General features: G+C 40.2%; 2 protein-coding genes across 2 annotated transcripts in view; one reads left to right on the top strand and one right to left on the bottom strand.

Annotated features, from left to right (window-relative positions):
- Positions 1–15,520, top strand: part of ZRANB1 (zinc finger RANBP2-type containing 1) — a 71,226-nt gene that overhangs the window by 12,636 nt on the left and 43,070 nt on the right. The window lies entirely within an intron of this gene.
- Positions 10,544–11,446, bottom strand: LOC138070455 (homeobox protein NANOG). Its single transcript, XM_068961702.1, has one exon. It carries the CDS (start codon positions 11,444–11,446, stop codon positions 10,544–10,546), a length of 903 nt encoding a protein of 300 aa, XP_068817803.1.

Raw genomic sequence — 15,520 nt, forward strand, 5'->3', positions numbered from 1 at the left:
TGCTTATTTAACTTCTATGCAGAGTACATCATGAGAAACGCTGGACTGGAAGAAACACAAGCTGGAATCAAGATTGCTGGGAGAAATATCAATAACCTCAGATATGCAGATGTCACCACCCTAGTGGCAGAAAGTGAAGAGGAACTAAAAAGCCTCTTGATGAAAGTGAAAGTGGAGAGTGAAAAAGTTGGCTTAAAGCTCAACATTCAGAAAACGAAGATCATGGCATCTGGTCCCATCAGTTCATGGGAAATAGATGGGGAAGCAGTGTCAGACTTTATTTTGGGGGCTCCAAAATCACTGCAGATGGTGATTGCAGCCATGAAATTAAAAGACGCTTACTCCTTGGAAGAAAACCTAGATAGCATATTCAAAAGCAGAGACATTATTTTGCCGACTAAGGTCCACCTAGTCAAGGCTGTGGTTTTTCCTGTGGTCGTGTATGGATGTGAGAGTTGGACTGTGAAGAAGGCTGAGTGCCGAAGAATTGATGCTTTTGAACTGTGGTGTTGGAGAAGACTCTTGAGGGTCCCTTGGACTGCAAGGAGATCAGCCCTGGGATTTCTTTGGAAGGAATGACGCTAAAGCTGAAATTCCAGTACTTTGGCCACCTCATGGGAAGAGTTGTCTCATTGGAAAAGACTCTGATGCTGGGAGGGGTTGGGGGCAGGAGGAGAAGGGGATGACAGAGGATGAGATGGCTGGATGGCATCACTGACTCGAGCGATGTGAGCCTGAGTGCGGGAGTTGGTGGTGGACAGGGAGGCCTGGTGTGCTGCGATTCATGGGGTCGCAAAGAGTCGGACACGACTGAGCGACTGAACTGAACTGATGGTAAGAGCCCGTTTAATGGAAAAAGACCCTGATGCTGGGAAAGACTGAGGGCAGAAGAAGGGCGTGACAAAGGATGAGATAATAAGATGGCATCATCGCCTCAGTGGACATGAGTTTGAGCAAACTCTGGGAGATAGTGAAGGACAGGGGAGCCTGGCTTACTGTAGTCCATGGGGTTGCAAAGAGTTGGACATGACTTAGCGACTGAACAACAACAATGTGGCAAGAATAGGGATTTCCTGGTGGCTCAGTGGTAAATAACCCGTGTGCCAATGCAGAAAATGTGGGTTCATTCCCTGAGTTGGGAAGGTCCTCTGGAGAAGGATATGGCAACCCACTCCAATATTCTTCCCTGGGAAATCCCATAGACAGAGCAGTCCATTCGCAAAGAGTCAGACATGACTTAGTGACTGAACAACGATGAAACACTGGTGGTGGTTTAGGCGCTAACTTGTGTCTGACCCTTGGGGCCCCGTGGACTGTAGCCCACCAGACTCCTCTGTCCATGGGATTTTCCAGGCAAAAATACTGGAGTGGGTTGACATTTCCTTCTCCAGGGGATCTTCCCAGTGCAGGGATTGAACCCGTCTCTTGCAATGGAGGTGGATTCTTTACCGACTGAGCTACAAGGGAAGAAGTTGCCAAACTCTTCCCAACTTAGTTGTATCACTTTCATTCCAGTCAGCAGTGGATGAGAGTTCTTGTTGATCTGTATCCTTTCTAAAATTTGTTGTTAGTGTTATGGATTTTGGTCATTCTAAGAGCTGTGTGGTCATATCTCATTGCAGTCTTAATTTGCAATTCTCTGCTGCTGCTAAGTCGCTTGTCCTGTCCGACTCTGTGCGACCCCATACTAATGAGGTATAATGTTGAGTATTTTTTCTTATGCTTGTTTGCCATCTGTATATCTTCTTTGATGATGAAGTGTCTGTTCAGGTCTTTGCCCTCGTTTTAATTAGGGTGTTTTGTTATTATTGAGTTTTAAGAGCTCTTTATAGTTTAGATAACAGTCTTTATCAGATATTTTTTCCTATTTGGCTTGTCTTGTCATTTTCTTGACCATGTCTTTTGTAGAACAGAAATTTAGTTTATCAAGTATATCTTTCATGGATAGTGTCTTTGGGTTTTAACTGAAAAGTCATTGGCATAGTCAAGGTCATCTAGATTTCCTTTCATATTATCTTCTGGGAATTTTATAGCTCTGCATTTTAGTGAAGAGGATCTACGAGCCTCATGATGAAGGTGAAAGAGGAGAGGGAAAAAGCTGGCTTAAAACTCAGCATTCAAAAAACTAAGATCATGGCATCTGGTCCTATCACCTCATGGCAGATAGATGGGGATAATGTGGAAAGTGTCGGATTTCATTTTCTTGGGCTCCAAAGTCACTGCAGATGGTGACTGCAGCCCCGAAATTAAAAGACCCTTGCTCTTTGGAAGAATAGCTATGACAAACCTAAGCGGTGTATTAAAAAGCAGAGACAAAAAAAAAGCAGAGACATCACTTTGCCGACAAAACGTCTATATAGTCAAAGCTGTGGTTTTTCCAGTAGTCATGCATGGTTGTGAGAGTTGGACTATAAAGAAGGCTGAGCCCCAAAGAATTGATGCTTTCGAACTGTGGTGTTGAAGAAGACCCTTGAAAGTCCCTTTTGTACATCAAGGAGATAAACCAGTCCATTCTAAAGGAAGTCATCCCTGAATAGTCATTGGATGCACTGGTGCTGAAGCTGAAGTACCAATACTTTGGCCCTCTGATACGAAGAGCTGACTCATTGGAAAAGACCCTGATGCTGGGAAAGATTGAAGGCAAGAGTAGAAGGGGACGACAGAGGATTGATGGTGGGATGGCATCACCGAGTCTATGGACATGAGTTTGAGCAGGCTCCGGGAGATGGTGAAGGACGGGGAGGCCTGGTGTGCTGCATGGTTCATGGGGTTGCGAAGAGTCAGACATGACTGAGCAACTGAACAACAATTTAACATGTGGTCTGTGATCCATTTTGAGGGAATTTTTGTGAGGGGTGTGAGGTTTGTGAGCCATATTTGTTTTTGCATGTGGATGTCCAGTGGTTTCAGCACAATTTTTTGAAAGGATTTTTTCTCCATTGTATTGCCTTTCCTCATTCAAGTCAAGTATCAGTTGACTCTGTATGTGTGGGTCAATTTCTGGGCTCTTTATTCTATTTCATTGACTTATTCTTTCACCAGTACCAGTGTTTTGATTACTGTAACTGTATGAAAGTGAAAGTTGCTCAGTTGTGTCCGACTCTGTGTGACCCCATGGACTGTAGCCTGCCAGGCTCCTCTGTCCATGAAATTCGCTAGGCAAGAATACTGGGGTGGGTTGCCATTCCCTTCTCCAGGGGATCTTCCCAACCTGGACATCAAACCCAGGTCTCTTGCATTGCAGATGGATTCTTTACCATCTGAACCACCGGGGAGGCCCACTGTAGCTGTATAGTAAGGCAAGAAGTCAGAACACCAAGTTCTCTGACTTTAAGTAATCCGTTTTTGGGGGTGCTGATATAAATGGTAATGTGTTTTAAATTTCAATTCCATTTGTTTATTGCTGGTATATAGGAAAGCAATGGACTGACTTAACCTTTATCCTGTAATCCTGTTATAATCCTGTAATAGCTTTAGTTTTGTTGAATTCTTTTTTGAATTTTCTTCGTAGACAATCCTGTCATCTGTGAATATAAACAATTTTATTTCTTATTTCCCAATCTGTATCCTTTTTATTTCTTTTCTTATTTTACAATACTCACAGGAATTTCCAGTTTGACTTTGAAAAGGAGTGGTGGGAGGTGACCACCTTGCCCAATATGGGTATTGGCTGAAAAGTGTCTAGTTTCTCACTGTCAAGTGTAGAGTTGATGTGCAGGTTTATTGTACATGCTCTTTATTGCATTGAGAAGGTTCCCCTGAAATCTGCTGAGTGTTTGTTTTTTTTTAATCATGTTGGATTTTATCAAATACTTTTTCTTCATGTATATATGTGGTCATGTGATTTTTTTTTTTTCTTTAGCCTGTTGATAGGATGTGTTATGTGTATTGATTTTTGAACATTGAACTAAGCTTGCATATCTGGAATAAACCCCACTTAGTTCTGATGTAGAATTCTTTTTATACATCGTTGGATTTGATTTGTTTCTATTTTGTTAAGGGTTTTTGCCTGGGTTCCTGAGAAATGTTGAAAAGATGGATTTTTTTCACTCCAATTCAAGTCTGCTTTGGTTTTCTGAAGTGTGATGCTCATCTGCAGGTTTAGCGTGAGAGAAGCTGGTTCATATTGTGATACGTTTTCTCTCTCTGATGGACCATACCTGTGAGTTGTAAAAAGAAGATAGGTTTTTCAAATGTTTTAGCATTGCATCTCAAACACACACACAGATGTTTTACTACTATTTTCAGCAGTCATAAAATTATTCTTTAAAATTGCTAATAAAATTGCTCATTTTCTCTGTAGACTAGTAAACAGTTTGTAGAATATCACAGGACCCTGGACCAAGTTTTGAATAACAGTCTTAACAATACATGATATACTGCTTCTTGCTCCTTTTCTCGTTTTAGCAATCTAGTCTTAGAATTAAAGGCTTGATTCTTAGTCTGTAATAGCACTTGTTACCTTCTTGATAGATTTTAAAAACTTGTCATTGTGAAAAATTTCAAACAAATACACATACAGAGAGACTGGGAGAATGAATTCTCATGTAAATCCATCACCCAGTTAGCAACACATGTCCAGTCTTGTTTCATTTATATTCTTCTTGCTTCTCCCCAGTGGATTATTTTAAAGCAAATTCGAGACATAATGCTGTAAATAACTCAGCATGTGTCTCTTAAGAGAGAAGTACTCTTTTAGAAACATAGATACCATACTGTTAATCACACCTTAAAATTTTAATAACTTTGTAATATCAGTTCAGTGTTTAATTTTTATCACATATTTAAGTTTTAATATGGGCTCCTCTGGTGGCGCAGATGGTAAAGAATTTGCTTGCAGTGCGGGAGAGCTGGGTTTGATCCCTGGGTTGGGAAGATCCCCTGGAGTAAGGCATGGCAACCCGCTCCAGTATTCTTGCCTGGAGAACCCCAAGACAGAGGAGCCTGGCAAGCTGCAGTCCATGGGATTGCAAAGAGTCAGACATGACTGAGTAACTAAGCACAAGTTTTAATATACACAAACCCATGGGAATTTACTGATTGCATCTCCATGGAATCAGTTTGAATCTCTATCCCCTATGATCCTATAAACTGGTGGTTACATCTCAAAGCTCAGTCGCATTCAGGTTTGATACATTATTTGGCACAAATAATTCATTGGTGGTATTGTATATGAATTTATTGATATAGCTTTGTTTTAGAAATAGGATTTTGATACTGTTTAGGTATATTAAGTGATCATTAACTTAATATTAAGTGCATATTTTAAAATTTGGGCTTGACTGTTGGAGTTTGTTACAGATGGAGCAGGGAAGTTAAAGAGTGTTTATTTGCAAAATGAATAAAGTGAATCTTTTTAAAGACTCTGTCCCTGGGTTGGGAAGATGTCCTGGAGAAGGAAATGGCAACCCACACCAATATTCTTGCCTGGAGAATCCCGGACAGAGGACCCTGGTGGGCTACAGTCCTTGGGGCCACAGAGTTGTGCACGACTGAGCACACAGCATACTATTAAAGAGTGTTGAGTAGAGTCCCTGTGCGGTGCAGTTGTGGGTCGTTATTAGCCGTCTGTTTTATGTATAGTAGTGTGCATGTGTCTATCCCAGGCATCCAATTTATCTCTCACCCCTAAAGTGAGTCTTTACATGGAAGAATGTGAGACTCTGCGAGTGAGGGTTTTTACACACTCTGCTGTATTTATTTGTTTTTGGCTACGCTGGGTCTTCACTGCTGCATGGGGCTTTCTCTACTTGCAGACAGCAAGGGCTACTCTGGTTGCGGTGCATGGGCTCTGAGGCATGAGGGCTTCAGCAGTTGTGGCACAGGGGCGCACAGGGGCTCACACGGGCTCTAGAACATGGACTCGGTAATTGTGGCGCATGAGCTCAGTGGCGTGTGGCATTTTCCTGGATCAGAGATGGAACCCATGTCCCCTGCATTGGCAGGCAGATTCTTATCCACTGTACCACCCAGGGAGTCCCTGGAGATCATCGTAACTCGTTTTTTCACAGATGAGAAAACTGAGGCTCTCAGCAATAAAAATGATTTATTTACTGTCTCACAGTCTTTGCCCTAATACCAGGCCCTGGATAGGTAGTGAAATCCACACATGCCTGTCACTGGGGGAGACTTTTCCCTTTCAGTTGTCTCAATGAAAATGGAAGGTTTTCTGTTGATGTACTTTTAATTGATATACTTCATTTCTTTAGTAGTTTGGATACGTGTATTGGTTTAAGAGAAGTCAAGCTGACTTTTATATTTTCTTATCCAGGGATTGCCTCCAGAATAAAAAATACTTAAAAAGCATTTTATAGTCAAAAGCCATGATGTATATATGAGGTGGTTTTTTTTCTTTTCCCCATTCTATTTTACATGGAAAACTTAGTGTTATCTTGTTTTTAGAAATAACTTTTTAGGTCCTGTTTACTTTCTAGCCATTTTGCAGTAGTTCTCATTCTAGATAAGCTTTGGGAAGATTCTGTGTAACTTTAAAAAGCTAATAAAATTTGACCAAGTGTGTGTTTTCAAGTTTAGTTTGCTTGTTTAGAGATTGTCTATTTTTAGTTATCTAGGAAAGACTGTTGAATGAGTCACTCAGTACAGTTTATTAGTTGTCCAAATTCTGGATAATGGGAATAAGTGATTATGGGCTGCAGTATAAGTGTGTTTTTATTACCTTGTCTGTTTAGTACAGACTTTGGAGCCAGAATGCCCAAGTTCAAATCCTGGCTCTGCCACACAGCAGTTTTGTTACTTCAGCAAAGTTATTCAACTTTTCTTTTCCTGTTTCCAGTCTTTAAAATTGGAGATTATATTAATAGTAGTACCTGTTTCATAGAGTTCTGAGGATTAGATTAGTTAATAATATATTCAGTACTTAGAACAGTATCTGGCATATAGTAAATGCTTACGTGTTAGCTATTTTCTTTTCTTAGTTGGACAAGGCTGACCCTGGCAAAATTGTGAAATAGACAAAGTTTGCCTGTACACTCATTCATCTCTTAATAGTTGGGTAAGCAGTCCTTTTTCAAGCTGCTGCTGTCTTTGGCATTCCTTCCCAGGTTGTCCTTTGTTTCTCCATGCTTAAGCAATGAAAACGCAACTCACAAAATCACCACCCTATTTTCCTGTTATTCATTATAGTAGGAATTGTGAGAAAAGTAATCTGACTGGATGACTTAACACTATTAATAAATAAAATTTGTGAATAACTTGTCTTTGTAATAGCTCTGAGTTGGTTTTGCCCTGGAATAGTTCATTCATTTGCTTCTGCCTGCTTTTCAACTTTTATATCAGAACTCAATGATTATTTTAAAAATTTCTACCCTTTCTTTCTCTGTCACACAGAAAACATAGTGTTTGGTTAAAAAGATGGCCGAAAACATAGTGTTTGGTTAAAAAGATGGCCTTTAGTTGGGCTAGGTTTGGTCGTGACTTTTGGTTCCTATCCAGGCTTCCCTGGTAGCTCAGACGGTAAAGAATCTACCCACAATGTGGGAAACCCAGGTTCAATCCCTGGGTCGGGAGGATCCCCTGGAGAAGGAAATGGCAGTCCACTCCAGTATTCTTGCCTGGAGAACCCCATGGATATTGCTTGGTTCCTGCGGATATTGTTAATTGGGACTTACCTGTTCAGTGTGAAGAGAGGATGGATAGGATGATAAAAACCAAATTCTGAGTGAAGTAACATGTTCATAGCTTTTGCAAAATACAATTGTTTTACTGTATTTTAAATGCTGGCTTGATGTGCACTCTTAAAATAATCTCCCCACTTCTGTGTGCATTTAAGAAAAGCCTTGGTCATCTTTTATCTAGTTAAATTGCAGGTGTCCTGAGCATAAGGACAATATTTTATCTAATAGATACATCTTTGTACATTTCTGAGTGTGTAGTAGACCTTCTGTAACTAGTCCTAGGTTGTTACATTAAATTAGTTTTGTTTATAAGGACTAATTTGCGGTGCAAGATTGACCTGTGATGTGTCTGAAACTGTGTCTAGGAAGCATGCTAAGATGGGCTCTGCAGAACCTCAAGATCAATCTGTGTGTCTGTCTGTCATTGTATTTATCACTCCTGTCTTTTCTGTTACTGTTGAAGAACTGGAGAGTACAGAGGAAGCTGGTGAAATTACAGATAAAGCCCTGGTGTGTAAATAGGTAGAATTTCTCCTGAAATGACCAGGAGTCAGATTTTAAAAAGTAGCCTTACTAGTGTTTGAGATGTGATATACTGTAAATTAACCTTGTGTTTATGTATCAGTGGGGTACTAGTTATCTGGTGGTTTAAGAGAAACCATTAACATTGTAGCTTTTATTAATTTTCCTGATTAACACAGTGTTGACTTACTGAAATGTAAACTTTATATTCTTTGTTATATTTTAAGGACTTTGGTTTGGTAGAATGAAGTTACATGTACTGGCTGTACTGGTAACTGCCAGTAAGGCATGGTGCCAGTAAGGCCAAAGTCACCATGACAGTGTTAGTTAATTATTATTATTTTTAACTATTATTTTGACCAAAGTAATTTTGTCCAACTTATTCACACATTGCTTGGAAGGGATCTTCTTAGCAAATATGTTTAGTATACAGATGAGATAGATAACAGTGATCTCTGAAGGTCACCCTGTGGGGAAGGTCAGCATATTTTTTAGGTCTTACTGATTCTTAATCATTTATACATGATTTCACACAGATTTAGGACTTTGAGAGGATGTTTAATGAGCACAGAAGTCTGTGCCCTTGCGCCCTTACCACCTCAGGACTGGAACACTTAACCAGCTCATGTGTGCCTTCGGCTTGGTACCTAATTGTTGGTGGTGGGCACTGTCTACTGAGGCCTTGCTGCAGGAGTGGATCCCATCCTCTATAATCTCTCCTGTTTTTCCTGAAATTGCTCAAAAGTTCCACTCCTTTCTCTGTTCAGGTCACTCAACATGGTCTCCTCTCTGGATTTTTCTAAACATAGGACTGGTCCCCATTCCATACCATTAGAATCTCTGAGCCAAAGTTCTTGACAGCTTGGCTCTGCTGTGCTCACTCAGTCCTGTCTGACTCTTTGCAATCTCGTGGACTGTACCCCGCCAGGCTCCTCTGTCTATGGGGTTTTCCAGGCAAGAGTACTGGAGCACCATTTCCTACTCCATGGGATCTTCCTGACCCAAGGATGGAACTGAAGTCCCAGGTGTCTCCTGCATTGGCAGGTGGATTCTTTACCACTGGTGCCACCTGGGAAGCTCTGATTGAAAACCGAGTGTAGGAAATGATATGGCTCAGTGTTCCACAAATCAGTGTTCCAGAAACGAGACCCAAGAAGACATACAGTAGGTGCCAAATGTGGATAGATGTGTTGTGGTTGCTTGGAGTGTGTACACTTGAAATGATTTGAAAAACTTTATGACAGAGATGAGATTTGAACAGAGCTTTAAAGGATGGGTAGGATTTGCCAGAACTGAGTGTATGTCTGTTGTGCTTGTTTTTCTCAGGTGATATCTTCATGTGTATATTGTGGAGGGGTGGTAGTACATGAGTGGGTCTGGGGTTGTGTGCTGTGTTTGTGTGTTGGGAAGGAGCTGAGAGTTTGTGCTGTTACAGAAGAGTTTCAGAAAGAGGGCCTTGTTATTTGGACTATTTTGGTAACGGTGAGCTGGATGGATTTAGAAAGGGAAGGCGCTTAGGAGGCTATTAGAGTAGTTCTGACCTGAACGGAAAAAGGGTTGATGGCTGCTGAAATGGAAAGAAAACTGATTGTACAGAAACCACTAGAAAGAATCTATGGCGTGAAGACGGACTTCACGATGAATCTGAGCTGCTGTGCTGGGTCCAGTAGTCCTCGTGGTGTAAGGAAACCGGAGAGAGAAGTCAGGCTGGGGTTGGTTGTAGGTGGACGATAAGAGGTTTAACGTGGAATGTGACAAGCTGTTGCAGACCTGCAATGAGGTGAGATTTGTAGACAGACAGTCCACCATATCTTCATGCTTCATGCTTTATTTTTTATTTTTTTTGTAAAATGGCTATTTTTTATTTGTACTTAAACAACAAACCAGCCAAACTGGTACTACTTATGATGTGGCAAAATAGAAAACATCGTTCTCCAAAAATAAGAGTGATGAACAAATTAGGGGTTGTAGTAAAATAGCGAAAAAGGGTGGAGGAAATTAGTAAAGCACTATTCATCTTAAGGACTGAGATTCTTAACAAGTAAAGCCTCCCTATCCCAGAAAATATGAATAATCCCCATCATACGTCTTTGTACGTTTGTTCCCTGTGCTTAGATTCTAGATCCTAAAAGTATCCGAAATATTATATATTATATCCAAAGTACTATAATTGAGTTATCTATAGCCAGACACATTTGTCATGTTGTACAATGCTTCTGAAACCTCTTATTGGACTCATTACCTATCCCTCAAACTGACACAGAAGGCATAGTGAAAAGCAGCTTACTAAGGGGAAGCGGTACAGAATTCTAAAACGAGAAAAATTCTAGAGAATACACAGTCTCTGCTCACATTAAGATTGCATACAATAGCTGTCACAATAGCTGTTACAAATCTTCAGGCTGTATGTTGAGAGGGTAGTTTGGGAATAAATCAGTGATTTGCTGCTGGGAACTGAAATACTTGACAGTTTGCTGTATTACGTTATAATTTTCCCCAGCAGTTCCCAGGGTTGCCTCCAGATCACAGACGGGAGAATTCTGCTGGAGCTGGATCCCGGGCTGCAGGAATTCCTCCATGTAGTTGTTGAACTGATTGTTCCAAGGCTGGTTATTCCAGGCTTGGGGGCACCAGGCCTGACTGTTCCAGGAGTGGTTGCTCCAAGACTGACTGTTCCAGCTCTGATTGCTCCACGTGGGGTTTTTCCAGGTCTGGTTACCCCACATGGGCAGGTTTCCAGGAGAATTCACCAAACACCCCTGATGGTAGGAATAGAAGCCCGGGTATTCTGTCGTTGCTGGGCCCTGAGGCACACCATTGCTATTCCTCGGCCAGTTGTTTTTCTGCCATTTCTTACATTTCATTCTCTGGTTCTGGAACCAGGTCTTCACCTGCTTGTAGCTGAGGTTCAAGATGTTGGAAAGTTCTTGCATTTGCTGGAGACTGAGGTATTTCTGCCTCTGAAATCTGTCATTGAGCACACACAGCTGGGTCTGTGAGAACACAGTTCTGATCTTTTGTTTCTTGACGGGGACCTTCTCTTCCTTCTCTGTGCTCTCCTCCGAAGATGGGGACAGTGGTTTCACTCTGGGGCTTGTGGAAGAATCAGGACTGTCCTGAATAAGCAGATCCATGGAGGAAGGAAGAGGAGAGACAATGTCCGTGTCGAGGGTGTCAGCAGATGACATTTGCAAGGACGCGTAACTTTCTTGAGGCATGGGTGAAGATTCCCTAGAGTTGGATGCTTCGGGGCCAAGCAGGCTTTGGGGACAAGCTGGGCCCACACTCATGTTGTTGAGTTGAAGGAGAAGGAAAAAAGCCTAAGAGCTAGATGCTAGAAAAAGTCCAGGCTGAAGAATCTAGATAGAAGAACTTAGAGAAAGGTGAAGATCCCCAGGTGTGAAAGTATTAAAAAAAAACACAGCGATGAAAGGAGTCACCTGTAAGATAAGAGCCAACCAGTCCAATCTAGGAAAATCATGCTTCATGCTTTAGGATCTTGCTCAAGACCAGTTGTTTTTTCTGTTGACTGTTATGAGGAAGACAGTGATGTAGAAAGATGCTGAGGGGAAAAGAGGAAATGACTGTGTGGAACTTGGAGCTCAGGAGTTAAGCATAGTACTTTCTAAAAATATAAATATTGCCATTCAGAATTACCTTGTGCTAATACTTCAATAGAACCTGAAAATTCAACGTGCTTGGAGTATCCTTCTAGTTTTAGCTTTCATCTTCATTCCCCTAAGATGCTTTCTGAGCATTTGTAAATCTGCACAGGTTTATGTTAATTAATATCTACATTAACAATTTACATTAAAAGTTAATATTTGTATCACTAAATATAGGCCTACTAATAAAACTAATGTAAAGCTTGTATCTTAGGCCTTCCTTTGGATAACTGGTTGTCATTTGACACTAACTGGCAGTTAAGTTTCTGTCAGTTTGTTTCTCAAGGAGTTTGTATTTGGTGAGGACCATTTCACTTCTCTAGTTCTCCTTCAGAGGGTTTTAGTAGGTGGTTGGGGGAATTTGTAGTGTATTTACAATTTTGAGTAATTGACCTCAAAATAGATAAGTTTCTTCATAGTGTTAGTAATGCTTCACAAGTATGGTCTAATTCACTGCTAAGCATGACAGTATAAAAAATGTTTAGTTGGGAGCCCCTCCCTTTTGCTAGCCACTGACTCAAGCATCATAATACTGAGTTTTATTAGTGTTTGAACTTGGAAGTACATCGAAAGCAGTTGTGAATTTAATACTAGAAAATTGTTAATATACTTGGAGACATTATTCAGTCTGCAGGTAGGGTTTGATATATAGATTTGTGGACTCTTTGGTCCACAAGATGGGAACTGCTGGTATTGCATTTCAACCAAGGAATATTTAAGATTAGTAGTTGTGTCTCATGCCCCTTGAAGGGGCACTTATTATATAGATTTTATTGTTACTTTGTGTACCAGTTAGCTGAAGTATGATTCACTGGACAGAATTTGGAAAGCTGTGTTTTATGCAAAAGTAGGCTTGTAAATTAAATTTACTTGGGTATTTGAATATATGTTTACTTGAAAGATACTTAATAATGGTTTTATTTCAGTGTGCAGTATTAACTCTTAGAGCTGGTTGCTGTTAAAAATAATTTCATGTTCTTTTTGGGATGTTTTGACTTTGGTAGAAAAAGTGTACTCAGTGTTAATGTCATCTCAGTAATGCAAAATCATGTAGTTGAACTGATATTATTTTTACTCGTCCATTCCATTTACTGTTACCACAGGTACAGATGATGCTCTCAGATAATTCTCTCTAAGATTTTAACTTTGTAAAAAGGTTTGTAGTATTAAGTTCACAACGGCTTTTTAATTATATACTTCTAAGTTCAAACACTAATAAAACTATGAGTATTATGATGCATGGGTCAGTGGTTAGTGAAAGGGAGGGGCTCATAAGTAAACATTTTTTATACTGTCATGTTTAATAGTAAACTAGACCATACTTGTGAAGCATTACTGAACACTACAGAAGAAATATATCTATTTTGAGGTCAGTTACTCAAAATTGTAAATACACTACAAATTCCCCTGTAGTTAAAACTGAATTTTAACTTCCAGTTATGAAAAAACTATTCCTACAATGTCTCAATAGAGTGTATACTATATGTATCATTGTCTAATATAATGCACTTACTTCAGAATTCTTGAGTTTGGTTTTGGTGTTGCTTAGTTACCTGAATTGTGGGGAGGAGTAGGCTATGTACCGGGCTTTCTTGGCAGCTCACACAGTAAAGAATCTGCCTGCAGTGCGGGAGACCTGGGTTCAATCCCTGTGTTGGGAAGATCCCTGGAGGAGGACATGGCAGCCCACTGCAGTATTCTTGCCTGGAGAATCCCATGGACAGAGGAGCCTGGCAGGCTACAGTCCATGGAGTCACAAAGAGTTGGACACGACTGAGCGACTAGGCACACAGCACACACAGGCTGTTTACCAGGCTCACATGATGACTTTTTATTTTTTTTTATTTTTTAATGGCAGGGTCATTTGTTTGTTTTCTGTGAGACATGGACATTTAAGTTATGCTGGCACAGCATTAATTCCTTGAATATTAGCTAAGGTAATGTAAGGCCACAAACTGTTTAGTTGAGACTATATCAAAGAAATACTTATCAAAGCAGGCGTGAATTTTTGAATGTGAATGTTTTAAATGAAATCTTGAGATTACCTATCCTTGGATATGTACATTATGTCATTTGTTCTTGTCATGTTAAGTTTCTGTTTGCTCATTTTAGTTTCCAGTAGCATGAGCAAGTAATTTATATTTCATTCCTGAGAAACCAAAGGAAGAAACTCCCTAATGAATATGAAAGTTGCCATTAAATCTCAATTGCCCATTTTATGGATGCTTTTATCATCTTAGCCTTTGCCCTTCAGCACACTTTTGGATTGCTCTCAGATTGTGTATAATCAGTAGGTGCAAACTAAATTTAAAAATCTAAGTAGATAAATATAAATTACCTGGATTTGAGAAAAATAAAGCTGCTGAATGAGAAAGGATTTCAAAGTTAAATATAAGTACTGCTGCTGCTGCTGCTAAGTCGCTTCAGTCGTGTCCGACTCTGTGCGACCCCATAGACAGCAGCCCACCAGGCTCCCCCGTCCCTGGGATTCCCCAGGCAAGAACAGTGGAGTGGGTTGCCATAGCTTTCTCCAGTGCATGAAAGTGAAAAGTGAAAGTGAAATTGCTCAGTTGTGTCTGACTCTTTAGCACTATATATATATATATATTTGCTTTTTTCTATTAATTTGGTTTATACCATCTTTACCTCTGCAATAATAATAAGTAATACAGGTAGGAATTGACTTATTAGTACTACCAGCTTAAATTGTAAGTCACTCAGTTGTGTCCGACTCTTTGCGACCAGTCCATGGAATTCTCCAGGCCAGAATAGTGGAGTGGGTAGCCTCTCCCTTCTCCAGGGGAATCTTCCCAATCCAGGGATAGAACCCAGTTCTCCCGCATTGCAGGCGGATTCTTTACCAGCTGAACCACAAGGCAAGCCCAAGAATACTAGATTGGGTAACCTATCCCTTCTCCAGGGAATCTTCCTGACCCAGGAATTGAACTGGGGTCGCCTGCATTGCAGGCAGATTCTTTACCAAGTGAGCTATGAGGGAAGCCCTACTACCAACTTAAGATTAATGATAATAGTGCATACACACGTATGTTTAAGGTTTTCGGGGAAAAATATCTTTCCTGTACCTAACTTGACTGACCAACCCAATCAGCTGACTTTTTGCTATGTTAAGATTCTAAAGATCGGAGTTCATTATTAAATGAATAGGATTAGAATAGAGAATTTATAAAAATAAAGCCTTTTTTTTAAAAAAAAAACCTTTGGGTAAAGAAGCAGGCTTCAAGTGAAATTCAGTTTTGGTCTCATTTACAGGAATAGCTATTCACAATTCTGCAGAACCACTTACCACATTTTGCAGTATCTCCTGAGGAAGTCAGAATCTGAGCTACCATGACGACTGAGTCTTGTCTTTGTTCTGATTTATAAACTGCTTTCATTCTGACCATGTACAAGGCGGAGGTTATAGCATGGAAACTAAAATCTTAGTAAGTGTGATTTTTATTTTAGCTATTAAATAGTAGGCTCTCTTATAGTGAAATTGTCCTCTTAACAAAGTCTACGCTATTAAAAGGAGTGAGGACTTGGCAAGCAGGACGTAATAATAAACTTGTAAAGTGAAAGATTTTGCTTTCCAGGTTCAAAAGGAAAAATCCTTGAGAAAGAGAAGGAAAAACTTCTGTTACTTTCCCTAGATTTCTTTCACTTTTTTGGTTTTACATAGGTAGCAGAATAATATACATT

The sequence above is a fragment of the Capricornis sumatraensis genome, chromosome 23 (assembly GCF_032405125.1).
Source record: "Capricornis sumatraensis isolate serow.1 chromosome 23, serow.2, whole genome shotgun sequence".
Lineage (NCBI taxonomy): Eukaryota > Metazoa > Chordata > Mammalia > Artiodactyla > Bovidae > Capricornis > Capricornis sumatraensis.